The 26,762-nt window shown below is 51.3% G+C and overlaps 6 protein-coding genes across 6 annotated transcripts; 3 read left to right on the top strand and 3 right to left on the bottom strand.

The window, feature by feature from the left end:
- Nucleotides 1–162: 162 nt before the first annotated feature.
- On the bottom strand, nucleotides 163–1,149 carry UHO2_04421 (uncharacterized protein; the record flags this gene model as incomplete). Its single annotated transcript, XM_041558413.1, has 1 exon — nucleotides 163–1,149. The coding sequence occupies one exon, from the start codon at nucleotides 1,147–1,149 to the stop codon at nucleotides 163–165; it is 987 nt and encodes a 328-aa protein (XP_041414347.1).
- A 475-nt stretch (nucleotides 1,150–1,624) lies between these two features.
- On the top strand, nucleotides 1,625–4,867 carry UHO2_04420 (uncharacterized protein; the record flags this gene model as incomplete). The annotated part of the gene is made up of 1 exon (XM_041558412.1): nucleotides 1,625–4,867. One exon carries the CDS (start codon nucleotides 1,625–1,627, stop codon nucleotides 4,865–4,867), a length of 3,243 nt encoding a protein of 1,080 aa, XP_041414346.1.
- A 320-nt stretch (nucleotides 4,868–5,187) lies between these two features.
- On the bottom strand, nucleotides 5,188–5,551 carry UHO2_04419 (uncharacterized protein; the record flags this gene model as incomplete). Its single annotated transcript, XM_041558411.1, has 2 exons — nucleotides 5,188–5,450; nucleotides 5,527–5,551. The coding sequence occupies 2 exons, from the start codon at nucleotides 5,549–5,551 to the stop codon at nucleotides 5,188–5,190; spliced, it is 288 nt and encodes a 95-aa protein (XP_041414345.1).
- A 1,174-nt stretch (nucleotides 5,552–6,725) lies between these two features.
- UHO2_04418 (uncharacterized protein) lies at nucleotides 6,726–11,695 on the top strand (the record flags this gene model as incomplete). Its single annotated transcript, XM_041558410.1, has 2 exons — nucleotides 6,726–7,070; nucleotides 7,181–11,695. 2 exons carry the CDS (start codon nucleotides 6,726–6,728, stop codon nucleotides 11,693–11,695), a joined length of 4,860 nt encoding a protein of 1,619 aa, XP_041414344.1.
- A 6,288-nt stretch (nucleotides 11,696–17,983) lies between these two features.
- UHO2_04417 (putative RNR1 - ribonucleoside-diphosphate reductase large subunit) lies at nucleotides 17,984–20,753 on the top strand (the record flags this gene model as incomplete). The annotated part of the gene is made up of 2 exons (XM_041558409.1): nucleotides 17,984–18,005; nucleotides 18,097–20,753. 2 exons carry the CDS (start codon nucleotides 17,984–17,986, stop codon nucleotides 20,751–20,753), a joined length of 2,679 nt encoding a protein of 892 aa, XP_041414343.1.
- Nucleotides 20,754–23,425: 2,672 nt separating this feature from the next.
- UHO2_04416 (uncharacterized protein) lies at nucleotides 23,426–26,321 on the bottom strand (the record flags this gene model as incomplete). Its single annotated transcript, XM_041558408.1, has 5 exons — nucleotides 23,426–23,452; nucleotides 23,532–23,954; nucleotides 24,006–24,186; nucleotides 24,499–25,017; nucleotides 25,108–26,321. The coding sequence occupies 5 exons, from the start codon at nucleotides 26,319–26,321 to the stop codon at nucleotides 23,426–23,428; spliced, it is 2,364 nt and encodes a 787-aa protein (XP_041414342.1).
- Nucleotides 26,322–26,762: the final 441 nt, after the last annotated feature.

Raw genomic sequence — 26,762 nt, 5'->3', positions numbered from 1 at the left:
GTCACTATGCATTTGTCATATATTCTCTCGCTCTCACTTCTTTTTGGTTCTCTTTCTTTCTTTCTTTCTTTCTTTCTTTCGCACTTTCACTCGTTGCAGTTTGCAATTCAAGCATCTTCACACGTTACGTTGAACCCCATTATCATTCTGTGTTACACTGCGCTATGGTTGACCGGTGCGATCCTTGACTCGGTCCAAAAAGTCCTTGCGTTCTAGATAGCCTTTCATATCACCTAATCCTTTACCGCCTCCTCGCGTCTGATTCTCTAATTCATCGAGCTCTTGCTGGGAGAGCTGGGCCGAGTTGCCTTTGTATTGGTCCCAGTCGAGTTTGCTTTTCTCGAGCGTGTTCAGTTTGGTCGGCTTGGAAGTGGCGGCTGCGGATAAGGCGGCTAGCGAGGATCCCTTCTTGCGTCGAGGGCCTGGTGGTGGACGCGAGGCTGAAGCTGTGCTTGTCGCGGGTGTCGACGACAATGCCGGGCAAGGCGCAGAGGAAGAGTTTGCGGATGCGGCGGCGGACTGGGTGAGATACTTGACAGCGTCTGGGTGCGAGCGAGGTAGCAAGCGTGTGGTGGTGTAAACTTCGCCTGCAAACTTGTAAGTATGAGGTATTGAGATCATCTCTTCTTGGCGCAGACCGTCTTTTGGCGTGCGTTCAGCCGATGTTATTAATAATGTCCCTGCTGGTGTTGATGCCTTGTCCGAGTCTTTCATCACTGCCCATTCGGTTTCGGCTTTTGCTTTGAGTACGTTTGCCTCATCGTTCGCTGCTGGCCCCGCTGTTATCTTGGTGCTCGTTGCTTGCGCCAAACGCCTCCGTTTCCCAAGATGATCCTCTCCTCCAGCAGCAGCCACAAGCTCTGCTCGTTCTCGCTTCAGCGCTTCCAGTTCGTCTGCGTCAATCTCCTCTGACTGAGCGGCCACGCCTGCCCCTTTTGCTTCGTCGTCGGATCCATCGTCTTCCGATTCCGAATCGCCGTCGACCTCTGTTCTTGCCTTGGATCGACGCTTGCCTGTTGCTCCGGATGTGCTTGCTTCGCCGAGAGATGGCTGGCCAGAATCTTTAGGGACGAAGTCGTCGTCTTCGGAGTCGCTGCCCGAGTCGGAATAGTTGCTGGGCTTGATCTTGTCCTTTGCCGTGTTTGACATCTTGACCTGGTTCCTCTAACTTCTGAAGCAATATGTCGCTGTGCATGGTGCAGGTCGAGGAAGAAGGTTGAAGAGGAGCGAAAGAAGGGTCGAAAATGGTTGCCGCGGACAAGAACCTCCACAAAAACCGCTGCGTGGGAGAAGAGGCTTCTTCTTCTCGCTTCTCTAACAAAACCAAAAAAATGCCCGCGTGTCGGCTGAAGAGCGCAGTCCAACAAGGGTCCGTGCGGCGCATGAGAAGGACGCTTGCGACGCTCAACAACTCGACCGTCACTACTCAGACCATCTCTTGAACTTCTTGCTGCTTACCAGTCCTCTCACAAAACTCTCAGCCTTTTTGCGTACTCCGCTGCCGAAAGATCCTTTCTACAAATCAACGAAAGGCAAAAAGAGTTCAGCAAGGCTTTGGATCCGCAATCGTGCTGTGCGACGATCCTCCTCGCCTTACGTCTGGAGATTACCAGTCCTTGCCGCCATGCTAACCTCCTTCGACGAGTGGCAGCACGCAGCTGCCTCCACCATCTTCAATGTTACTCTTGGCCGGTCGGAGGCAGAGGCGAGCGGCTGGGAAAAAACTTACCTCAAAGAGCTCGCAGATGAGCTCTCTTCCGAATCACAAGGGTCAACTCCCAAGCTCTCCTCCTCAATCGCAGACCAGATCCTCATCGCGCGACTCTCCCTCGACCCAAATGGTGATGTCATGAGCGACGATGCCGAACACATCCTCATACTTGCGAGCTTACCGAAGGGACAGACCTCATGGGACTACCTCATCGCTTGTTGGAAGAAGGCAAGGACAGAGGAAAGCCGCGTGCGTAAGACGCTCTCACTCGCTGACCAGCCCAAGGCGCTTGCAGCCTTGGAAGAGATCCGAGCTCTTCTCATCTCATACGCAGGTCTCGTTTTGCAAACACCCGACATGTTCCCCAACGCCACAAAGCCGAACGGCACCCCGCTCTCGCCGATGGTTCTGGTCGACAGCCTCACGCGCGTTTCATCTTCCATTTCCTCTTTGGGCTTCTCCAGCTCCGACGTTAGCTCTTCATCACACAGCGCCACAGACCTTACAACAAAGTTCGAGACAGTCGATGGAGACGATCTTTCCGTCTTTCTCAACGAGCTCGCTGCCAGGTTCGGCAATGACGAGGGACTTGACGAGATTCTGGGACCTGCATTCACAGAGTTGACAAGGAGGATTCGAGATGGGGACCGAGGCCCGGACACTCCTGCTCCTTCAAACTCCATAACCAACGCGCTACCCGGGAACGGTCGAGTAGATGCAGCTGCGCTTGGACAAGCTGTGGCCAACAACAATGTCCAACAAGTCCTCGCTGATCTTCTGGCAGGTCGCATCCCGGGCGGACGAGCAGGCGCCGGTCCACAAGGAACATTCCAGAAACCAAACGAAGGTCTCACCATTGCTGGTCTCGAATGGCGTCCATATGTCAACGCCGTCGTTGAGGCAGTCGAGATCAAGCCCATTGCTAGCATGCTAGCGCATCTGCCTAACTTTGACCCGCCCAACACGATCGGCTCTCGCATCGAGCTCGACTCGCTTTTCGGACCGATGCTTCGTCTCTCTGCATTCCCTGACGCCTACCCTAGCATCGTACAGCACTACTTTGCGAACGCGGCTAGTCAAAACCAGCAAGAGGCGGATAGCAACTTCCGCAGCATCCAGAGCACTATGGAGATCGTCCACACGCTCAACTTCCGCATCTTCAACGCTCTTGTTCGTTCCGGGCCACAGGCGCGTGAAAAGGTGCTGGCCTACTGGGGTCACGCTTGCGCCCTGAATGCGAAGCGAGGAGCCATGCAGGTGCAACAGGAGCTTGTAGCTAGTGACGGGTACATGGTCAACCTTTACGAGATGCTGCTACGCTTTGCAGATCCGTTCATCGATGCAGGGTTGACCAAAATCAACCGTATTGACCTGGAGTACTTGCGCAAGCAGATGCGATTCGACATCACCGATCTCACCCGCATCAATGCCACGGAAGCCGAAGCGAAGGAATGGACAGAGCGAGGGCGGGCAGAGCCAGCAGGTGCACCTGCCAACTTTATCACTGAAGTCTTCTACTTGGCTGTCAGGCTTAACAATCTTGGTCTTGGCAAAGCAGTGCGCCGCATCGACGAGAAAGAGAAGGAGATGGGCCGTTTCAAGAAGCGCATCGCAGAGACGGAAGCTGATCGGGCGATGTGGTCTGCTTTGCCACAAGCACCGCAGTATGAGACTTTCCTCAAGCGAGCCAAAGCTGAGGTGGATCGTCTGCATGGCGAAATCTACGCTGCTCAGAGTCAGTTGATGGCGCCTGACTTCTTGCAGAAGGTGATCACGTTCAACTGTTTCCTCATGACTTGGCTCATTCGTGTCGCTGAGCCCAAGGCGACGCATCCTCACCCGCAAGTTTCGCTTCCACTGCCGCAAGATGTACCGACACGATTCCGAATGCTTCCAGAGCACATGTTTGAGGACATTTGCGATGTGATGCTCTTCGTCTCTCGTGTCAGTGCGCCATTATCAGAAGCAGGCAAGAACGATTTGGTCACTTTCTGCACTACCTTTCTGAGCTCTGGTTGGTACATCAAGAACCCTTTCTTGAAAGCCAAACTTGCCGAGATCCTCTTCTACAACGTCATTCCCTGGGGCCGCCACACGAACGGTATTCTCAGCGATACACTCAACATCCATGGTTTGGCTCTGCAGCATCTGGTTCCTGCGCTGATGAGCTTCTGGATCGAAGCTGAAAATACGGGCAGTCATACGCAGTTCTACGATAAGTTCAACATCCGTTACCATCTCTCGCAGATCTTCAAGTCGATTTGGAGTAATCGCAAGCACAAGGAGCAGATTCATCGGCAGGCGCAAGCGAGCGAGTCGGACTTTGTTGTATTCATCAATCGATTGATGAACGATGTGACTTACTTGCTCGATGATGCGTTGGACAAGTTGCAAGAGTTGCACACGAAGCAGTCTGAATCCGAGCAAGAAGCTGGAGGCTCTGCACAGGAACAACAGGAGCGAGAAGGACACATTCGTGGTGTGGAACAGACGATCAAGTCTGATTTGCAATTGGGAACAGAGTTCATGCGGCTGCTTATCGACTTTACGGGTGAGACAGCTGATGCTTTCATGACTGCAGAAGTTGTCGACAGATTAGCAGCAATGCTAGACTACAACCTGGACTTAATGGCAGGACCCAAATGTCAAAACCTCAAAGTCAAAGATCCCAAGAAAGTGCACTTCGAACCGCGCAACCTGCTTCGAATGATCATGTCGGTCTACCTCAACCTTTGCTCGAAAGGCGAATTCGTCGCTGCCATCGCCCGCGACGGTCGTTCATACTCGAAACCGGTGTTCGAGAAAGCAGGTGGTATCGCAGCGAAATACATGCTTAAATCCCCACCCGAACTCGATGCTTGGGCTGGAATGATCAGTCAAGTGGAGGAAAAGAGACAGATGGAACAGGATGAAGAGGAAGATTTGGGCGAAGTGCCGGATGATTATCTGGATCCGTTGATGGCTACGGTGATGAAAGATCCAGTGTTGTTACCGAGGAGTAAGACGGTGGTGGATAGATCGACGATCAAGGCACATTTGCTGAGTGATTCTACGGATCCGTTCAATAGGTCGCCCTTGAAGATTGAAGATGTGATTCCGGATACGGAGTTGAAGCAAAAAATTGAAGCTTGGATTGCCGAGAGGAGGCGCAAGTAGTAGTATACAGGTGGTTGGAATGCTGGGAATGTAGGGTATACTGTAATGCAGTTGTTTTGCTGGCTGAATCAGTGTATGACTGTGGCCGCTGTGAGCTGTTGAGTTTGATTCGAGCGAGAAGGAGAGATTGACAGTTCTGACGAGATGCTTTGATGCCACCGTATAGCTCTGACAAGCTCCGTGAACTGCGAGAGCTGAGGCAAAGCAGTTGCGACTACTCAACGATCTCTCACATCGGCATCGTCGCCATACTGCAAGATCGAAGCAGTTGCGAGAGCTCTTATTTCCATGCGCCAAGTCGCACTTCTGGTCGATGTCGTTCAGGACTTGATCAACTTCTTTCTTTCAGCCTTAGCTTTGTTGACTACGAACTTCTGATTGGTCTTGTCTGCCCTTTCGATCGCTTTTGCCTTCTTCGCTCTTGCTGTCTTGCCTAGCGCCACTGATCCGTCCTTTTTCCTCGGTGCGGACGACTGCTGCTGTGAATGTTGATATGGCTTGTAAGGCTCTGCAGGCTTCTCGGTGGTGGGAGTAGGTTCAAAGTCGACTTCGATACCTGGTTCGGGTGCCCTCCGTTCAGCGCCTGTTGTACAACGATGGAAGCTGAGTCAGTGAGGTGAGGAGAGCAGCGAGTAAGAATATGGAAGAAAGATGCTCACGCTTGAGCTTGTTTCGTTTGACCATCTTTGACGCTTTCGAAAGCTGGTTGACGATGAGAGCAGGTAAGAAGAAAAGGGTTAGCCTACCGAAATTTTTGTTTGAGATGTGGAAAAAAAAGACAAGCTTATGCCGAAGGAAGCGATCCAATACGATGATACGTGCTGACATAAACGTAATCGGGACATGGGGGGGGTTAGATCTACACAGAGATCGGGTACAACACAGTCCCGCTCGTTGTCAAGATGGATCATGAGATATTCTCTCTCTTGAGTCAATTGAGTATACACGTTTCTGTCTAACAACAGCAGTGACATTGTGCTCAGACTCGCCCCGATCACCAGTTATCGGGACTATACTTTTTCACATTTTCTCAGCTTATTTGCCTCTGATTGCAGTCAGTCGAGAGCAAATCAGTCGAGAGCAAACAATCTTGCGACTGCTCATGGGCTAGACTTGAATGTTCAGACCAATGCTGTCAGCGACAAGTCATCTTGTGCTGCTCTATGATGCCATTAGGAGACCTTTTGTCCGATTTCACACTCCGTCTTGTTTCCGATGTTCTTTGTGCGTGAGGGTCGAGTACTGTAGATTGGTCCAACAACCATCGTTAACTGAGACGGGGGGGCGGGAGAGGAGAGATGTTTTTTTTTTTTTTTTTTTTTTTTTTCCTTTTTGACGGCGGCGGCACGCCAAAGGAAATTTACTGCAGTCTGCCCCTTTTGAGAAATGCACACTTGTGCAGTGCCGCCTCTGTGGATTGGAAATTTGCGGCCCCTAAACACCCGCCAAAGCTACTTGAGCGGCAGGAGAACAACACTTTTCTTTTCATAAGCGCGTTGCGTGTGTGTTGCTTCTTTTCTGGCGCAGCTCCACACTTTACAGCGCAGCTACAACGGAAGTGCCGATTTGGTTTAGAGAGAACAGGGCGCCCGTTCGCTCTCCCTGCCCCTGCCTCTTGATCGGCCAACAGTTGCTCTACCCTTCAGCTACCACGTCCATTAACTCAGGTTGAAGTTTGGGATTCTCTTGTCTTCCTTTCTGGTTACCGACCACGGCCACAGCATCATCATCAGCAGCACACAGCAACACCAAAGAGCACTGCTGCCACGAGCATAGTAAACTTGGTATACCAAGTCGATTGATAACAACAGCCAGAGGATCTCTTCGGATCATCCGCCCTTGCTGACTGGCATCCACGATGAGCGATCCTCGCAGTGATGCGCAGAAGCGCTCTTCGGCAGTCTCCTCGTCATCGGGTCATCCGACGGGCGAGCAGAGGCACAGCGACGATTCTCACACGCCATCACTCAGCACAAGAGCCACACAATCTCATCTTCAAGCCATCCCTTGCAATCCTTCTTCTGCCACTAAACCGGCTGGATCGACGCTGAGAGCCAACACTGCTCTTCGTCCGCTCATCCCGCAAGATACTCCTTGCTCCACGACTCAGCCTCAGCGCCAGTCTTGCTCGACCACCAGCGACCGACAAGTAGGCTCGTATGATGATGGCAATCTCTCCACTATCGGTCGTGGTCAAGCTAATGTGAGTCCGCAACGCACCACTTGGCTCGACGCTTCCGTCTCTATGCGCACCGACAACGATACTGACACTTTACTTGCTTTCTCATCTGTCCGCTTCAATCGCCTCTGTAGCCCACGCTAGGCACAACGCAAACACGCCCTGCACTCGGCAGGCAAGGCTCTCACAATCAGCGCTCCGTCTCTTACGCTACCTCCGACTTTGAGACCCTCTCAGCCATGTCTGCTTCCGAGTACAGTTCGGGTGCTGAAGACGACGCTGATCAGTGGCGTCGTCGATCTCAGAACAGAGGCCGTTCTGCTGATAACGCTATCCGTCAAGGCACCTCCATCGGCCGACCTGGCTTGCTTGTAGAGACTTTAGCTACCGCTCGCTCTGCTAGCGCAATCACCGTCGCTAGCTCCCACCAGGCCCGCCCTCCCTCCGCCAACACCAGAGACTCGAGCAAAGCACGCAGACAGAGCCGTGCTTATCGCGGTGACGATGACTATCTCGATGCCGCCGAGCACGGTCGCTATTCCCCACTCGATGAACAAGACGATGAAGTCGAGCCGCACGACAGAGGTGAAGAGCTCGTTCGTCGTCGTATCAAGGCTCGTCAGCGCGAGAAAGCTATGCGAAAGAAAGCCGAGAAGGATCGTTCTCGACAGTCGGTTGCTTACCCGAGTGGATCTGCCATTGCTGCGCTTCTCTCACCCAGCCTCAAGCCTAGTTCTGCCATCCTTGGTCAGCGTCCCAGCTCACCTTCACCCAGACCCGATCGATCCGGTCGACCCACCACCATCATGCTCCCACCTCCTCCCTTCCCAAACGCTGCCCAATTCGGCCCTCTTTCGCCCACTTCTCAGCCCGCCTTTCCTAGCCCTGGAGGTGCTGGTAGCAGGCTCTCCTCCGCTCCTGCCTATCCCTCACCGCACGGCCACATTCGTCGTCCCAGCTCCAACCAGAACAGCGCACAGAATCGTTTCAGCGCTCTCAGTCATGGCCAGCAGAGCACCGTAGGTCCACAAAGTGCCAACCAAGCTACTCCCAGTGCTGCTGCCAACCAGGACCCCTTCTCTGCCGTTGGCGCTGCTTCCAACAGCGGCCGCACTGCTACCGACGCTAGCTCCAGCCTGGCAGAAAGTGAAAGTAACGACTTTGACCAAGACGAAGAGCGCGACACCATCGTTAGCCTAGCTGGTGGACGTCGACGTGATCATGGCGACGAGCATGACCAGGATGCCACAAGGCTCCAAGTCGATGACGATGACGGTGAACCCGAGTATGGCAACAGCGCCGGAGATGACGATCAAGACGATGACCCTCTTGATGACCAGGATGTCGAGTATACCCTCAAGGATCGTCAAGACGCCATCAACATCGAACATCCTTTCGGTCTGCCCATCTGGAAACCAGCCCTCTACAAAAAGTCTCGCTCTGTCACCCGCAACGCCGAGATTGCTCTTCACTCCATCCCCAGTGCTGCTGCAGAGCGTCATTTGCTTCCTGGCAACATCCTCTGGACCATCTTCTTTGGTTCTTGGCTCTCACTCATCTGCTACGCTTCTTCCATTCTCATCAATCTCAGCCCGCTTGGAGGCTCGAGGTATGCTCGAGTCGTTTGGGAGCTCGGTGGATACCTCTTCTGGCCATTTGGCAAGTATGTCGAGGTAGAGGTGGGCCCGGACAGCGCCGACCGTACTGCATCCAACGCCGACGTTGCCGACCCCACAGCCGACTCGCAGTGGATCGAGAACTCGTTCACCCCAGTTGCAGCTCGTTTCCCTCACGATCACTCACATGTTGTTCCCTTCAACTCTCGTCCCCAATCCCTTCTTTCCACTCCTCGCGAAAAGCTCAACAGCAGCCAACACGAAACCATCCGTAGCGGTGATGATGGCGCTCGTCACAATGCCGATGCTGGTTCGTCCAGCGGCTCGGAAGCGCGCAGGTCTACTCCTCGTGCTTCTGAGCAAGGCGAATCCAGCCCTACTTCGCAGCAGGAGCAGGATGAGACAAGCTCGCTCAAGGGTAAGAACAAGGCCAACGGCTACGGTGCCATGTACGATAATGAAGCTGGACGACCGCTTACCGACCTGGAGCGTATCGAAGCTGAACAGCGTGTCTATGGCTACGTCCAGGATGATGAGGGTCGCAATGTCGGTGCTGCTCAACGCATTGGCGGTCGAACTGCCTTTGGCATCTTTTACGCTATCTTGCTCTTCCCGCTGATGGGTCTTGTTTGTCTTGCATGCTGGGGTATGGTCTTCCCCATTCCTATGGCTAAGCTGACCTGGGTACTGCTCAAGAACCTTGCCACTCGTCCGCTGGCACTCCACTTCCGCTCTGCACCTGGTATTGAGAAGACGCACGACGAAGACGGAAACGAGATCGCTGGAGCAGCGAAGAAGTTCTTCCTCCCACTGAAGCCAGGTGAGCCTGCCCCACGTCCCAAGTCCATCAACGCCGGCAAGGTAACACTCCAGCGACGAAGCAAGATTCTGCTCTGCACTTACCGAGCTGTGGGTAGCCAGTACTACAAGTACACCGTCGGAGGTGTCAACATCCTCTTCGTCAACACACTTCCTCTTGTCTTTTTCACGATCTTCGACTTTTTCCTCATCGAGCGCTTTGTCGAGCACCACCAGATCAAGCACGGCTTCTTGGCCTTCATCTCTGGCCAAGGTGTCATCTTCATGCTTGCCTTGGCAAGTGTCATTCCGCTGTCGTACTTCATTGGTATGGCTGTCGCCAGTATCAGTGCTCAGAGTAGTATCGGTATGGGTGCGGTCATCAACGCAACTTTCGGTTCGATCATCGAGATTATCCTCTATGCTATTGCTTTGACGCAAGAGAAAGCAAGGTTGGTCGAGGGCTCGTTGATCGGATCGATCTTGGCAGGTGTGCTGCTGATGCCTGGTCTATCGATGTGCTCAGGTGCGACGAGAAGGAAGGAGCAGCGATTCAATGCTAGGTCGGCCGGTGTGACAAGTACCATGCTGATCATGGCCATCATTGGAATCTTGACTCCGACGCTCTTCTATCAGATCTACGGTACATTCCAGTTGACTTGTGAGGGTTGCCCGACGGGTAATGTTCCAGGTGATTCTTGGAGCTGCAGGCGATGCTTCTACGAGCACGTTCCACCGGCAACGGATCCTTTCTTCCAGCAGAACGTGCGAGGGTTGATGTACACATGTACGGTCATCTTGGTGCTTTCGTACGGTGTCGGTCTTTGGTTCTCGTTGCGTACGCATGCTTCGCAGATTTGGCAAAACCCTCAGCCGGTGCAGCAGGGTCATGGTATAGCCGTCAATCAGGCGACTCTGGCTCATTTGCCTTCTGCGCAACGTGCTTCGATCTACAAGCGACTTGTACCGGCTGCTGTGATGCAACAGTTGCTTCCGACTACTCATCCTGCTGGTGGAGACCGGGCTCAGGGGCATTCGTCTGCGGTCAGTGGAGCTGGTTCTGCTCCTGGAACTGTGAAAGGTCCCTCCTCTAGTCACGCGCGTCAGCCAACAGATGCTACTCAGGAGGGTGGGGCACCACGACCTTTGCACCTCCCCGAGCACTTCAGTCAAGAAGAGTACGACCGAGCTGTGGCCCTTACCGCTTCGGCATTCCACAACGTGCTTCAGCAGCAACATCAGCACGAACAGGCCGCCAACACCACCGAGCGAGGAGCTCACCATCACAACTCGATCAGCGCTGCAGGAAACCACGGCAAGCATGTCTCTATGCACGAAGACGCAGCTGGTGAAGAGGCGGAGGGTCACGGTGGACACGATGCTCCTTCGTGGTCTCGTGGTACCTCTCTCACCGTTTTACTCTCTTGCACTGTTCTTTACGCCATCATTGCCGAGATTCTCGTCGATGTAGTCGATGTTGTGCTGGACGGATCCGGTATCGACGAGAAGTTCCTCGGCATAACTCTCTTCGCTCTTGTACCGAACACCACCGAGTTTATGAACGCGATGTCCTTCGCTATCAACGGAAACATTGCCCTCTCGATGGAAATCGGTTCCGCCTACGCACTTCAAGTCTGTCTCATCCAAATCCCCGCTATGGTCGTCTTTAGCGCGTACTACAATGCCGGAGTATCAGACGACAACCTCATTCACCGCAGTTTCACCCTCATCTTCCCGCGATGGGATGTCATCGCGATCATCTTCTCGGTATTCTTGCTCACCTACACGTACATTGAGAGTAGGAGTAACTACTACAGAGGTACGATCTGCATTCTTAGCTACATGGTACTAGTAGCTGGATTCTACTTTGCTCCGTCGACAGGTGATGTTGAGGATCCGGGTGATGACAATCGCGATCCCACAGCAGGCGCATTAGGCGGGTTAATGGGCACCAATGCGTTGGCGGTGGCCGGACTGGTTGGAAGCGGGATGGGCAGCCTTTGGAAGAACAGCAGCAGGTTCACGAGCTTCAGCGTAGCAGGAGGGAAGTTTGGTGGTGCTGCTCAGGGCGTTACGCGGGCTGGTGGCTTCGCGGCTGCAAAAGCTGCTGGCGGGCTCGGCAAGGCAGTTGTAGGAGGAGGAGCGATGCTTCTGCCAGAAACGCCGCTATTTTTGCCCAGACTGGAGCTGGTCCAGTGGGCCTATGCTCTATGGGCTTCTCTATGGGCTCGCTAGTTCTTGCGTTCTGACAGCTCTCAATACATATCTCATATCACCTATCACCTATCACGCGATTCCGTTCTTGTCATGCATTCGTAATGTTCTCCTTTGTTGTTGCTGGTGTCTGGGTGCTTCTGGCCACGTAACTTTGTAACCAGCGAGCACTGTGACTGTGTGAGCGTTGTGAAGAAGGAATGGTTGACCGGCCCCTGGTCGACACCGTCCTCACTTGCAGAGTCGTTCCCGGCTTTTGGCAACCACTGGTAGCCGGCGCTCCGGCGCAATTCGTTTCATCCTGCAATGTGCGTGGCCTCCACTTGGACACGGAGGGGCTGACAACAACGTAGGTCTCATCCTTTGCTATTGGGGATCGACGTCAAATAGCGTCTCAGGAGAGTTTGGCGCATGTCATCTCTGTATTCCTCTGTGCAGAAGAGTGTTATGGCTGCGAGCTTGGGAAACACGAACAAACGACTTCGATGTACAGTGATACACTCGTCATGAGCTACACGACAAGAGTCTCCATACCTCATCGGAACTCTCAAAGTGCAGGCTTCTGGTCGGACGAGTCTCAACGTTGAAAATGTCCGTCACTTGGCTTGGTGACGAACGATTTCTACGAGCACACATGGTGACATTGTCGGAGCGGATCTCAAACTTTCTTGGTGCGGTCTGAAGAGCGTTTGCAAGGACTCGGAGCTGTTTTTGTGAGGTCACATGACCTCGATTCCGTTCCAACATTCCCGCCAACCTCGCTCTCCGTCGTTACTCATCATCACCCACCACCATTGCTCTGATGAAGTTTGGTCCCGATAACTGGCGATTGGGTAGAGTCTGAGTACGATGTCACTGCTAGTTTTAGACAGAAACAAATATACTCAATTGACCAAGTGAACATGGTGAGAGCCTAGCACTCCCAGCTTGATATACAGTACACACATAAACTGTCCCAAGATTTTACATGTCACCATACATCACTCTAATGCTCAATAGCTATAAGTTGTATTGCCACACTGTCTGATATTGTCTGAAAGCACTGCTTCTTCTCTCCAAGACTGTGGAATTGATATTGACATTGACTAAAAAAATTGTGCTATGAAGAAGAGCTGAATATTTTTTTATTGTGGGACAGTTTATGGAGCATGCTCCCAAATAGTGACACCACTCCATTCCTGACCTTGTGGGCTTTTGACTACAATGAAACTTGTAATGTAACTTGGTGGGCACCTTCATACACATCGAAAGTAGTGATGTGGAAAGTTTCAGCTCAATCAGATGACTGTGAGCGATCCAGCAGCATGTAAGCGATCGTGCGCCAGAGACTAACTGAGGTTGATTGAGTAAGGTCTACTCGATATGTTTCGCCTAAACGTAACCAAGCATCGTCGCCTAGTAAGTCTCGACTGACTGCCTTGAACACTCCATTCAGAGGTTGTGCAGCACAAACGTTGTTTGTTGGTGAGTGGGTGATGTCATGGGCCTGGATGCTCAAGAAGCAGGAGGGTCACTGGTTCATATGGAAGGAGCACAGGTATCGAAGATCTAGTCGATACCAGTAGAGAGCATGGTCATAGTACAGTCTCCATGGAGACCATGGACTTCTACGGACTCACATGCAAAGGAGGACTGAGCCATATGCGAGGAGGGCCAGGCACAGCCATGAGGAGGACCAAGCTCAAGGAGCAGGCACAGCCACAAAGAGGACCAAGCTCAAGGAGCATGCAGATGGTTACCACTCAGGGGCTCGAGAGACAAGAGTCGAAGGAGTTGACACCAGGTCATGAGGAGGAGGAGCAGTGTCGAAGGAGTTGACACCACTCAGGAGGCACAGGGGTGCCAAACAAGCAGCAGGATAGCAAGGAGGAGGAGCAGTGTCGAAGGAGTCGACACAGCTCAAAGAGGCACAGGGGTGCCAAGCAGGCAGGAGAGGCCCCTAAACAGTACTCAATGAAGAAGGTACTCTTTGGAGAGAGAGCAGGAGCAGCATTGCTGGCGATGCTGTGAAGAGGTATATAACCATGCTTTCTCATCATCAAAGGTCAAGTGGATCCTCATCCACTCTACTCACCATACAACTAGTCAATACTTTAGAAACATAAGTACTCATTAGTTTTCAGTCAGCATAGCAGCAATCTATCAAGGTTGCTCCTCATCATAGTGTGTGTGTTGTATCACCACTACCTGATGTCCGAAGGTGCCCCATAGCAGGTTAGCAGTCCAGATATAGATAGAACCGAAGGCAGTAGTCCACTGCAGTCCAGGGATCACTTCAAGCATTAGTCAGCACACTGGACACTCATGTTGATGCCACCAACCTTATCGCCAACACCATCAACCTCATTACCATCAACACTCACCAACCTTATCATCAACACCATCAACCTCATCATCATCAACACTCACACCAGACCTTGGTGTCATCATAATCTACGCATTGATATTGATTGTGCTGAGCTACCCTGAACAGAGTGTCCACAGAGGTCAGCTGAAACCTATGATAGTATATACAATGAATGCCACCTGCTGTCACTGCGCAACTTGATAGTCACTGAACAACTAGCTCGTTGAGACAGATACCGAGACAATAGCTGTCGCACAGTTTGATAGTCACCGAGTATCTCAACAGACCGACCTGGGTTTCAGGCGCGAGACCCCTGACAGGTGATACACCCTCTCCTACAGTACAAGTGTTTGTAGTACTGTTGATAATGCTCTTGGACATCATCTGGACTGCAATATGCTAATTGCCTACAGAGGACAGGAGTTACTGGACTGCTGGTGTGAATCACTGCCTACAATAACCGACTGGACTGCTGGTGTCGAGCAACACCACCTACAGCAAGGGACTGGACCACAGGTGTTGAAGAACACTGCCTACAGTTGTCAACTAACGGTGATACAACACACACATTGAGAGTCATTGCAAGAGCACTGCTATTGCGATGATACATAACCGAGTAAGTAAAGTATAAAGTAAGTAAAGTCAGAGTGGATGTGGATCCACTTGTATGCTATGGTAGAATGAGAGTATTTATGCATCTGGTTGGTGTTTTCCCTTGACACCTATCCTGCTCCTCTTGAGGGGCCTTTGTCCCCTGTTAGGCACTGTCTTGTCCTGCTGGCACCAATCCCTTCGATACTGCACTCCTACTGTTTGTATGGCATAAGGGTTATGCAACACTGCCCTCTCACCTTCATGCTCTCCTTCTGCCTGATGTGTGATGCCCCCTTTCGACACAGCTCCCTTTTGACTTTATCTTGTGAAACCCCTTTAGTCACTTGTTGAACCTCATGACCATACCCCCTGGTCATGTGGTCATGTTGGCACAGTTCCATCTTGACTTGTCTTGTGAAACCCCTTTAGTCACTTGTTGAACCTTGTGACCCAACCCCTTGGTCATGTGGTCATGTTGGCACAGCTCCAAATACTTGTTTGTATCAGCTGACTAGTTGAGGCATGCTGATCTGACTGACCCTGACCAATCCCATGAGATTGATCTGGATTCCCAGGGTTCGATCAATCTCGTAATTCATGTGTGCTGCCAACCCAATTAATCTCATTGATCCCCAATGGTTTTTGGCTCTGAACAATCTGGCACACCCTTCATATGTTGATCTTCTGTGCACCCTTCATATACTGCTCCATTATGTGACATTACCATAACTGCCGCTGATCTTTTGGCGCACTCTCTTGCGCTGGCCAGCCGTCCCTGTGACACAGCACTTCCAGTCTGACACCATCATATCTATACCATCATGACAAAAACCACTCCCAAGAAGCACCAATTGGCACTCTTTCACCTCCAAAATGGAGAATCTACCCATTCAGTTGCTGAGAAACTCAGTCTGAGCAAGTCTACAGTGTCTCACATCAGCAAAAGTGCCTCTGCCAATGCTCCAAAGTCAAAGGGGGGCCAGCCAAGAAAACTCCAGCCTCATCATGTTTGCTTCCTGGACCACTATTTTGAGCTCAATTCAACCTCCACAGTCAGGAAAGCATGTCATGCACTGCAGGAGACATTTCACATCAAAGCATGCCCAATGACAGTAAGAAAAGCACTTCATTACTGTTGTTACAAAGCATGAAGGTTAGTGAATAAACTGAAGCTACTCAAGAGGCATTACAAAGTGCATCTCAAATTTGCAAATGAGCACAAGGACATGACTGTTGAGGATTGGAAGAATGTGGTATGGTCCAATGAGACAAAGATCAACTTCTTTGGACTGGATGGGAAGCAGTTCTGTTGGATTAAGAATGCCAGCTTCAACAGCAAGCTTGTCAGGCCAACAGTCAAGTTTGGCAGCAGCTCCATCATGATCTGGGGCTGTATGATGTGGGAAGGGGTTGGAGGTATACACTTGGTGCTGGGATCAATGAATTCAGACCAATACATTGATATCCTGAATGACAAGCTTTTGAAAACAATCTCAGATTTGTGGCTTCAGCATGCATACACTGACATCATGTTTCAGCAAGACAATGACCCAAAACACATGTCGAAGAAGACAAAAATGTGGTTGGAAGGCAATAGCATTAAGGTTATGCAATGGCTGGGGCAGTCACCAGACTTGAACCCAATTGAACACCTCTGGCACCATCTCAAAATGCAACTTTCACAGTATAGTATGATTGCAAAGTCCAGGGATGAACTGCTCAAGAGATGTGAAGCTGAATGGAAAGTGATCACTCCAGAGACATGTAGGATGCTAATAGAGAGTATGCCATACTGCATCAAGGTGGTTCTGAAGGCCAAAGGAGGGCATACAAAGTACTAAGGTGTTCTTGAGGAGCACTCCATAAACTGTCCCACAATAAAAAAAAATTGGCTCTTCTTCATAGCACAATTTTTTTAGTCAATGTCAATATCAATTCCACAGTCTTGGAGAGAAGAAGCAGTGCTTTCAGATGATATCAGACAGTGTGGCAATACAACTTATAGCTATTGAGCATTAGAGTGATGTATGGTGACATGTAAAATCTTGGGACAGTTTATGTGTGTACTGTATACATCTCTGAGGCTGATACCAAGTGTGGGTGCTATCTACTTAATGATGATGCCTGACAACGAGCGGGACCAGGTTGGCTCCGATCCCTGGCGAGATCGTCTCTTCCTAATCTCCGATCAGATCTGCTGTGCCTGATCTCTCTCGGATCGCCTTATGTCTGCTTACATCACCATGATGGATTGTCTACTTTCCACATGGGACACGATGAGATCGCTCTCTGGAGTGGAGTACAATGACACAAGCTTCACTTCACCTATAGAGAGGACTACTGAGGTTGTATATGCTGTAAAGATACGAAACGACTGGTGCTCGTCAGACGTGCAGTCCGATCAACACGGTAGTCAAAAGAGACGTGCTGAACACAGTCCTGGCGTCGATCGAGCGGGCAAAGGATTCGGCAGTCTCAGGTCGCCTTCTCCACAACATATCATCTAGACACAGCAGGTCAAGTTGTTGGAGAGGCGTCTAGACCTCGGACTTCCAGACGCGACTCGGTGCCAGCAAACACAGAGAGCGAGATAGGAAAGCCGCTCTGCCTTTGAGATGTGTTGGAAGATGTGTTGTCGAGTGTTGGTTCTCTCTTCTTGTACTAACTCTCTCGCACTTTACACGCCAACACAACGCGTCAAGAAAGCGCGTCTTCAAGTCAAGATCAGAATTCGAGGTTTCCAACTCGGACAAGAAGAGCGGCGGTGGAGAATACGGAATTTCAACAAGAGCACAGCGCGTTCGAACAAGTCAAATTTCAAGCTTCGGATTCCAGTTCAAAAACGCAGTCACGTCTTCCCAGTCCGAGATTCGAGATTCTTTTTTCGTCACCGCGTCTTTACCTGCCTGTCTCTTGGCTGGGGTGAAGGGTGGGGGGCGAGCGCCATCGCGGTTTGACTCAGCCTGGAACGCGACATGCGTTGGTGTAAATGAGTCAACGCCAAGTTGCTCAGCTCAACTGCTTCTTCGCTGCCTTGTAGAGAGTCGCAGAGAGCAACACACAACATGGAATTTTCCTCCCCTTCAGAGTAGCACAGAGACTCGCCAACATATAATGCTCAGCCGTGCTTCCGTTCGACGTCTTGTCCTTCTTCATCGTCCCACTGGTTCTTCTCCACCATACCCCCTTCTCCTTAGCATCTTCCACTTGTCATTCACGCCAACACCGTGCGCACGTCTCTACCCCTTCATCACCGCGCGCTTTGCATTGCATTTCTTCATCGCCCATCGCCACTTCGCAACGTGTTTCCCATTCCATATATACCACCAGCATTCTGCGCTGATTGACATCGCCGTCAGACTCACAACATGATCTATGTATACAAGCGAGGTAAGCATCATCGCTATTGCACGGCGCGGCACGTCTCGCCCCCGAATATCTAGCTGACAACGCGCTCTTTTCCCTTGCTCACTCTCAATAGACGGCCGCAAGGAGGTGGTCAAGTTCGACAAGGTCACAGCTCGTATCTCCAAGCTCTGCTACGGCCTTGACCAGAACTATGTCGACCCCATCGAGATCACCCGCAAGGTCATCGACGGTATCTACGAGGGCGTTACCACCGTAGAGCTCGACAACCTCGCTGCCGAAACCGCCGCTTACAAGACAACAACGCACCCCGACTACGCCGTCCTCGCTGCCCGCATTGCCATCAGCAACTTGCACAAGGAGACCAGCAAGAACTTCAGCCAGGTCGTACAGGACCTTTACGAGTACGTCAACCCCAAGAATCGCAGACACAGTCCCATGATCTCTGATGCCACCTACAAGGTCGTTATGCAGCACAAGGACCAGCTCGACTCGGCCATCATCTACGAGCGCGACTTCCACTACAACTTCTTCGGTTTCAAGACCCTCGAGCGATCCTACTTGCTCCGTATCAACGGCAAGGTCGCTGAGCGTCCCCAGCACATGATCATGCGTGTTGCTGTCGGTATTCACGGCCAGGACATTGAGAGTGCTATTGAGACGTACAACCTCATGTCGCAAAAGTACTTTACTCATGCCTCGCCAACGCTCTTCAACGCCGGTACCCCCCACCCTCAGCTCTCGTCGTGTTTCCTTGTCACCATGAAGGATGACTCGATCGACGGGATCTACGACACCCTCAAGACCTGTGCCATGATCTCCAAGACCGCCGGTGGTATCGGTCTCAACATCCATTGCATTCGTGGTACCGGCTCTTACATTGCCGGTACCAACGGTGTCAGCAACGGTATCGTGCCCATGCTCCGTGTCTTCAACAACACTGCTCGTTACGTCGACCAAGGTGGTAACAAGCGTCCTGGTGCCTTTGCTATCTACATTGAGCCTTGGCACTCGGATGTCTTTGAGTTCCTCGACTTGCGCAAGAACCACGGTAAGGAGGAAGTTCGTGCCCGTGAGCTCTTCTACGCTCTTTGGGTCCCCGATCTCTTCATGAAGAGGGTCGAGCAGAATGGCGATTGGTCGCTCATGTGCCCCAACGAGTGCCCCGGCCTTGCCGACTGCTACGGTGACGAGTTTGAGCGTCTCTACGAGCGCTACGAGGCTGAGGGACGCTGTAAGCGAACCGTCAAGGCCCAGAAGCTCTGGTACGCCATCCTCGAGTCTCAGACCGAGACCGGTAATCCTTTCATCCTCTACAAGGACGCTGCTAACCGCAAGTCCAACCAGAAGAACCTCGGTACCATCAAGTGCTCCAACCTCTGCACCGAAATCATCGAGTACTCTGCCCCCGATGAGGTCGCTGTCTGCAACTTGGCCTCCATCGCCCTCCCCACCTTCATCGACCCTGTTACCAAGGTCTACGATTTTAAGCGTCTGCATGAGGTCGCCAAAGCCATCTGCAAGAACTTGAACAAGATCATCGACATCAACTATTACCCCGTTGAAGAAGCTCGTCGATCCAACATGCGTCACCGTCCCATCGGTATCGGTGTTCAGGGTCTCGCCGATGCATTCATGATCATGGGGTATGCCTTCGAGTCCCCTGAGGCGCGTCGTTTGAACGTGCAGATCTTCGAGACCATCTACCACGCCGCTCTCGAGCGATCGTGCGAGTTGGCTCAGGAGCACGGCACCTACGAGACATACCAAGGTTCGCCCGCTTCCCAGGGAGAACTTCAGTACGACATGTGGGGTGTCACTCCCTCCGACCTCTGGGACTGGGCTTCGCTCAAGGCTAACATCGCCAAGCACGGTCTTCGTAACTCACTTTTGTTGGCACCCATGCCCACTGCTTCGACCAGTCAGATCTTGGGCTTCAACGAGTGCTTCGAGCCCTACACTTCCAACATCTACTCTCGTCGTGTACTTGCTGGTGAATTCCAGGTCGTCAACCCCTGGTTGCTCCGCGAGTTGGTCGAACAGGGACTTTGGAACGACACAATGAAGAACCGAATCATCGCTCACGGTGGCTCCATCCAAAACGTCCCCGGTATCCCCGACCGTATCAAGAAGCTCTACAAGACTGTCTGGGAGATCTCGCAGAAGGCCATCATCGACATGGCCGCCGATCGAGGTGCTTTCATTTGCCAGTCGCAGTCGCTCAATATCCACCTGTCCGCTCCTACGTTCGGTCAGCTCACTTCGATGCACTTTTACGGCTGGAAGAAGGGTCTCAAGACGGGTACCTACTACCTCCGTACCAAGCCAGCATCCAACGCTGTTCAATTCACACTCTCCGTTGCTGAGGTCAACGAGGCAAAGGCAGCAGCCAACAAGCGGTCCCCCACACCCTCCAAGAAGATTGAGGACGCTACCCCTGCTCCCACCTCTCCTGCTCCGGCTTCTGCTGCTATTATCCCTTCCCAGTCCTCCATTGAGAGTCTCACCTCAGGTGTTGGTCAGCTCGGCATTGACGGCACAGTCACCAAAGACGGACCTGGATCTGACGAGCTCAAGCGCATCGCTGATGCCCAAGCCGCCGCCGAGACCGAGGCCGCCAAGACTGCACAGCTCGAGGAGGCTGCAGAGGGTAACGAGGTAGATCCTGGTTTCGCTGCGGCACTGGAGAGGCAAAGGCTGCGTCAGCTGGAAGCTGATCAGTTGGTATGTTCGATCGCTAACAAAGATGCGTGTTTGATGTGTTCTGGTTAAGGAACAAGCATCACTATGCTTGATTCCATCTGTATATCTGCTTTCCGAACTGTACTTTTAGCTACCATCTGTCTTTACACGGCCTTTTCCAATGTTTCGCCATTACATGTATTTAGTCGCATTTTGAATGGCATTGTCCTCTCTGCTGATTCTTGACTGACAGAGGAGGCTTTGTGTAGGCCCTTGTCGGTGTCCGCCCACTTACAAGTCTTACTGGAACGGCTGCAGTCGTAGACCAAATCCCTTGGGCTGTGTTGTTCCGTTCACGTGCGTAGATGTTCCGTGACCAAACGGAGGTTGAACCCTCAACGAGCAGGCTCGTGAGCGTCACCAAACCTTAACACTCATGTCGTCAACGCAACTCTCATGTCTTGATCTGTCAGCAAGCGGGAGTGTTCTCGTCATTTTCACTCTGAGATCACAAGACTTCATGAATGTCGCAGTTCTCGATCAATTCGTTGGCTGTGTTGTATTCCGTGAACAAGCGGAGTCAGTCCGTTGACGAGCGGGGTGTCAGAATTCTGTCAACGGAAAGCGTACCTTCCTCACGGCATTTGACCTCACTGCTGCAACGATGGAACCCACCAAAACTGTTGAAGAATGTGCAGGTGGAGAGCGGCGAAAACGGTTAGCAATTGCGATAGATAGAAGACGACTAAGTACAAAGCAATGAGAAGCATACAGCACGTGCGTAAACTGTCCCATAATTTTACATGTCACCATACATCACTCTAATGCTCAATAGCTATAAGTTGTATTGCCACACTGTCTGATATCATCTGAAAGCACTGCTTCTTCTCTCCAAGACTGTGGAATTGATATTGACATTGACTAAAAAAATTGTGCTATGAAGAAGAGCTGATTTTTATTTTATTGTGGGACAGTTTATGGAGCATGCTCCCAAATAGCAACACCACTCCATTCCTGACCTTGTGGGCTTTTGACTACAATGAAACTTGTAATGTAACTTGGTGGGCACCTTCATACACATCGAAAGTAGTGACATGGAAAGTTTCAGCTCAATCAGATGACTGTGAGTGATCCAGCAGCATGTCAGGGGTCTCGCACCTGAGACCCAGGTCGGTCTGTCGAGATACTCGGTGACTATCAAACTGTGCGACAGCTATTGTCTCAGTATCGGTGACTATCAAGTTGCGCAGTGACAGCAGGTGGCATTCATTGTATATACTATCATAGGTTTTGGCTGACCTCTGTGGACACTCCGTTCAGGGGTAGCTCAGCATGATCAATATCAATGCTATGATGACACCAAGGTCTGGTGTGAGTGTTGATGATGATGAGGTTGATGATGTTGGTGATAAGGTTGGTGGGTGTTGATGATAATGAGGTTGATGGTGTTGGTGATAAGGTTGGTGGTGTCAACACAAGTGTCCAGTGTGTTGACTTGATGCTTGAAGTGATCCCCGGACTGCAGTGGACTACTGCCTTCAGTTCTATCTTGATCCAGACCACTAACCTGCTATGGGTGCCTTCGGATGTCAGGTAGTGGTGATACAACACACACACTACGATGAGGAGCAACCTTGATAGATTGCTGCTATGCTGACTGAAACTAATATATACTTATGCTGAAGTGATAACTAGTTATGGTGAGTAGAGTGGATGAGGATCCACTCAACCTATGATGATGAGAAAGCATGGTTATATACCTCTTCACAGCATTGCCAGCGATGCTGCTCCTGCTCTCTCTCCAGAGAGTACCTTCTTCATCGAGTACTGTTCAGGGGCTTCTCCTGCTTGGCACCCCTGTGCCTCTTGAGCTGTGTCGACTCCTTCGACACTGCTCCTCCTCCTTGCTATCCTGCTGCTTGTTTGGCACCCCTGTGCCTCTTGAATGGTGTCGACTCCTTTGACACTGCTCCTCCTCCTCATGACCTGGTGTCGACTCCTTCGACACTGCTCCTTCTCCTTTGATCAGTGACAGTTCCTTTGGCTCTTGTCTCTCGAGCCCCTGAGTGGTAACCATCTGCATGCTCCTTGAGCTTGGTCCTCTTCGTGGCTGTGCCTGCTCCTCGAGCTTGGTCCTCCTCATGGCTGTGCCTGGCCCTCCTCGCATATGGCTTGGTCCTCCTTTGCATGTGAGTCCATAGAAGTCCATGGTCTCCATGGAGACTGCACTACGACCATGCTCTCTACTGGTATCAACTAGATCTTCGATACCTGTGCTCCTTCCATATGAACCAGTGACCCTCCTGCTTCTTGAGCATCCAGGCCCATGACACTACCCCCCTCTTAAGAGCCGAGCTCCATCAAGGCATGCTCTGGTCTGGTTCATGCTGACTCCTCCTCCTCCTCCTCCTTGACAACATCGCCAACAACCCTCTTCCTCCTTCTCTCAATCGTCATTCTTCTTCCTCCTCCTCTCTCTACTCCTCCTGTTCTCTCCTCCTCTCTCTACTTTGTCTACTCGCTCATTCCCCCTCCGACACCTCATACTCCTGGATGAGGTCGGGGCAGTGTCCCATTGTGTGAACGCTTGTCGATGAGTGCTTCGACTTCGAAGTCGAGGTCCTCATCTGGAAGTGATGGTATGGTGGGCTGTTCAGTATGTTGAGGAAGAGAACTTGTTCTTGCTGGCTCAAGCATGGAGACATGGAACACATCATGCACCCTAAGGTTTGCTGGCAATGTGATTCGATAAGCTTGGTGTCCTACTTGTTCCTGAACTGGGTAGGGTCCTGCAAACTGGGTATCTAACTTGGGTGTGGGTCTCCTTGTTTTCCAGTTTCGTTGGTTGATATAGACCATATCACCCACCTTAAACTCAATGTCCTTGTGCTTCCTGTTATACTGGTCTACTGATCTACATTGTGCCTCTCTGATCTGCTCCTGGAGGTACTTGCAATGCTCCTTTCCATCCATGAGGTACTTGAAGTGACCTGGATCATTGACTCCTAGTTGTTGAGGGATGTCAGGATGAGCTTTGGGGTTCCATCCATAGCATGCAAAGAATGGTGAGACACCAATGCTGTTGTGGACCATGTTGTTGTATACAAATGCTGCAGTGTCCAGCAGGTCAGCCCAATTATCCTGCTCATAGTTGCAGTACATCCTTATGTACTGCTCAATGACCTGATTGACCCTCTCTGTCTGACCATCAGTTTGAGGATGGTAGGCTGTGCTAAGTGAGTGCTTCACACCCATTTGCTCTGCAAATGCCTTCCATGCTCCTGATATGAACTGCCTGCCTCAGTCCGAGACCATGTGATCTGGGTATCCGAAAAGTCTAACCATGTGTCCATATAGCAACACTGCAGTCTGTTTGGCCATGACTGTCTTATGGGTTGGAGCTAGTATGGCAAACTTGGTCAACCTGTCGACAATGACTAAGATAGAGTCATAGGTCTTGGAGTCATACTTCTTCGATGGTGGTAGTCCTTCGATGAAGTCGAGGGATATGGAGCCCCAGGGCCTGTCTGGTGTTGCTAGTGGCTGTAGCAATCCATATGGACAGTGATGAGGAGCTTTGTACCTAGCACATACAGGACAACTTGCTACATAGTCTGCAATCCAAGCTGTCATGTTTGGCCACCAGTAATGTTGTTGAGCTGCCTTGATGGTAGCATCTCTTCCTACATGTCCAGCAGTAATACCATCATGGCATTGGGTCATCACCATGAATCGCAGATGCTCTACAGAGAGAGACTGTCCATCTACCTCTTTGGCACTCCTTGAGTGTCGGTTGTTGGTCCTCCCTGGCATGATCACTTTGGGGATAACCAACCTTCCTCCACTGTACCATAGGTCATCCTTGAGTTCGAAGGGCTTCTTCCTATGTATCTCCTGTAGCTCTTGGTCTAAGGGCTGGAAGATCTTGACCAGGTCTCTGAGACCTTTTGATGCTATGGACTCCATCGAGAGCATAGGGGCCACTAGGGTCAAGTCATGGTCTGCTGTCTCCTTGAACACTCGAGGAGGCAGTAGTTGCCTCACATTGTGATCCTGCTCTTCACCAGCTGGTTGCATGTCTGTCCTTCTGGTGAGAGCATTGGGTTCACCACCTTTGTCTCCTGGTTGATACTGCAATATGAAGTCGAAGTCTGCTAGTAGTATTGCCCATCGAGCCTGTCGACCTGTGATGCGTCTCTGTGACTTGAAGTACTTGAGGGCTTCATGGTCAGTGAGGATGACCAGTTGGCTCGGTAGTCCAGCTAGCATGTGTTGCCACTGAGTGAGGCAGGTGACCACAGCTAGGAGCTCCTTGTCATGGATCTCATAGTTCTTCTCGGCAGAAGACATCTTCCTAGAGTAGAAAGCCACTGGATGCCATCATCCTTCATGCTCCTGCTTGAGTACTCCTGCTATAGCAAAGTCACTTGCATCAGTCTCCAACCTTGTTGGAAGGTGGTAGTCGAAGTGCTGAAGCACTCCTGCTGATGTGAAGGCCTGGATGAGCTTGTGGAAGGCCTGTTGGGCCTCCTCTGGTAGCTCGAACTTCTTGAACTGTTCTATAGGCTTTACCAGTGCTGTCAAGGGCTTGGCTATGCGAGCAAAGTGGGCTATGAACCTTCGATAGAAGTTGGCAAAACCCAGGAACCTCTGGATGTCATGGATTGACTCTGGCATTGGCCACTCCTTGACAGTGCGCACCTTTTCTGGGTCCATCTCTATGCCCGTCAGCTTGATGATGTACCCCAGGAACTCGACTGTCTTGGTGTGGAACTCACACTTCGACAGCTTAGCAAAGAGCCTGTTGCTCCTTAAGCGAGTGAGGACCTCAGTGACATGCTTCACATGTGCTTCTTCAGTGTCACTGAAGATCAGGAAGTCATCTAGGTATACTACCACATATATCCCAATGATGTCTCGGAAGATGTCATTGATGAATGACTGGAAGTGAGCCGGAGCATTGGCTAGGCCAAAGGGCATCACTAGGTACTCATAGAGTCCCAACTGAGTGCCAAAAGCTGTCTTCCATTCATCTCCTTTAGCAATCCGGATGAGGTTGTATGCTGCTCTAAGGTCTAGCTTGGTATAGATCCTTGCCTTCCTGAGTAAGAACAGCTGCTCCTCGATGAGGGGCAATGGTGCCCTGTTCTTGACAGTGATCTCGTTGAGACCTCTGTAGTCCACACAGAGTCTGAGACCTCCATCCTTCTTTGGTATGAAGAGCACTGGTGATCGTGCCGGGCTCTTCGATGGTCTTATGAACCCCTTCTCGAGGTTCTCATCCAAGTATCTCCTCAACTCGGACATCTCCTTGGGTCCCTTAAGGTATAGGGGCCCTTGAGGTGGCTTACCTCCTTCTATCAACTCGAGGTGGAGATCATGCTCAGTATGATGGGGCAGCTTGTCTGCTTCCACCTCATCAAACACATCTCGCAGGTGTTGGTATGGCTTTGGTATGTCTGCAGCCGTCACCACCTTGTCTACCTCCACCTCCATCTCGACTCCTTTGTCTGCGCCTGTAGGTACAAAACCAAAGGCTGGGAGTGATGATGGTGGCTCCTCCAACAGCATGAACCCTATGGGTCCATCTTCTAGAGCTTCTCGTAGTATGCGCTCTGCTGAGACAAACTCGTTACCATGAAGGGTTGGTCTCCTCATGGTTAGGTCCCCTGCTCTTGCTGCCTCAGGGGGTCTCCTTGGGGGTCGGTCCTGCTCCTGAGTCTTGAACTCCAGCTGGCCTGTATCCCATTGTATGGTGGGTTTGAGCCTCCGTAGCTCAGTGAACCCCAGGATGAGGTCATAGTCCACAGTGTCGGCCACTGAAGCTTCGACCACACCCAGATTGTGTGTACCAATAGATACCTGCATGCTCGCAGAACTATTGATGGAGAGTTGGTGCCTGGTGACACCATGGATCGATCTTGTTTTTATGGGTTTTGTGGGTATTTGGTACTTACTAATGAAAGAATCTGAGACTATGGACAAACCAGCACCAGTATCAGCTAGTATCCGAGCAGGATGGTCTTGAACCATTCCAGAGAGCTCCAGTACTGCTTTGCCTCCACTGGTAGAGAAACATACTTGACAATCTTGATATAT

This window comes from Ustilago hordei (assembly GCF_900519145.1).
Source record: "Ustilago hordei strain Uho2 genome assembly, contig: UHO2_contig_09, whole genome shotgun sequence".
Classification (NCBI taxonomy): domain Eukaryota; kingdom Fungi; phylum Basidiomycota; class Ustilaginomycetes; order Ustilaginales; family Ustilaginaceae; genus Ustilago; species Ustilago hordei.
Note: the sequence above shows the minus strand (reverse complement) of the source record. Positions and strands in the feature narration are given on the sequence as shown.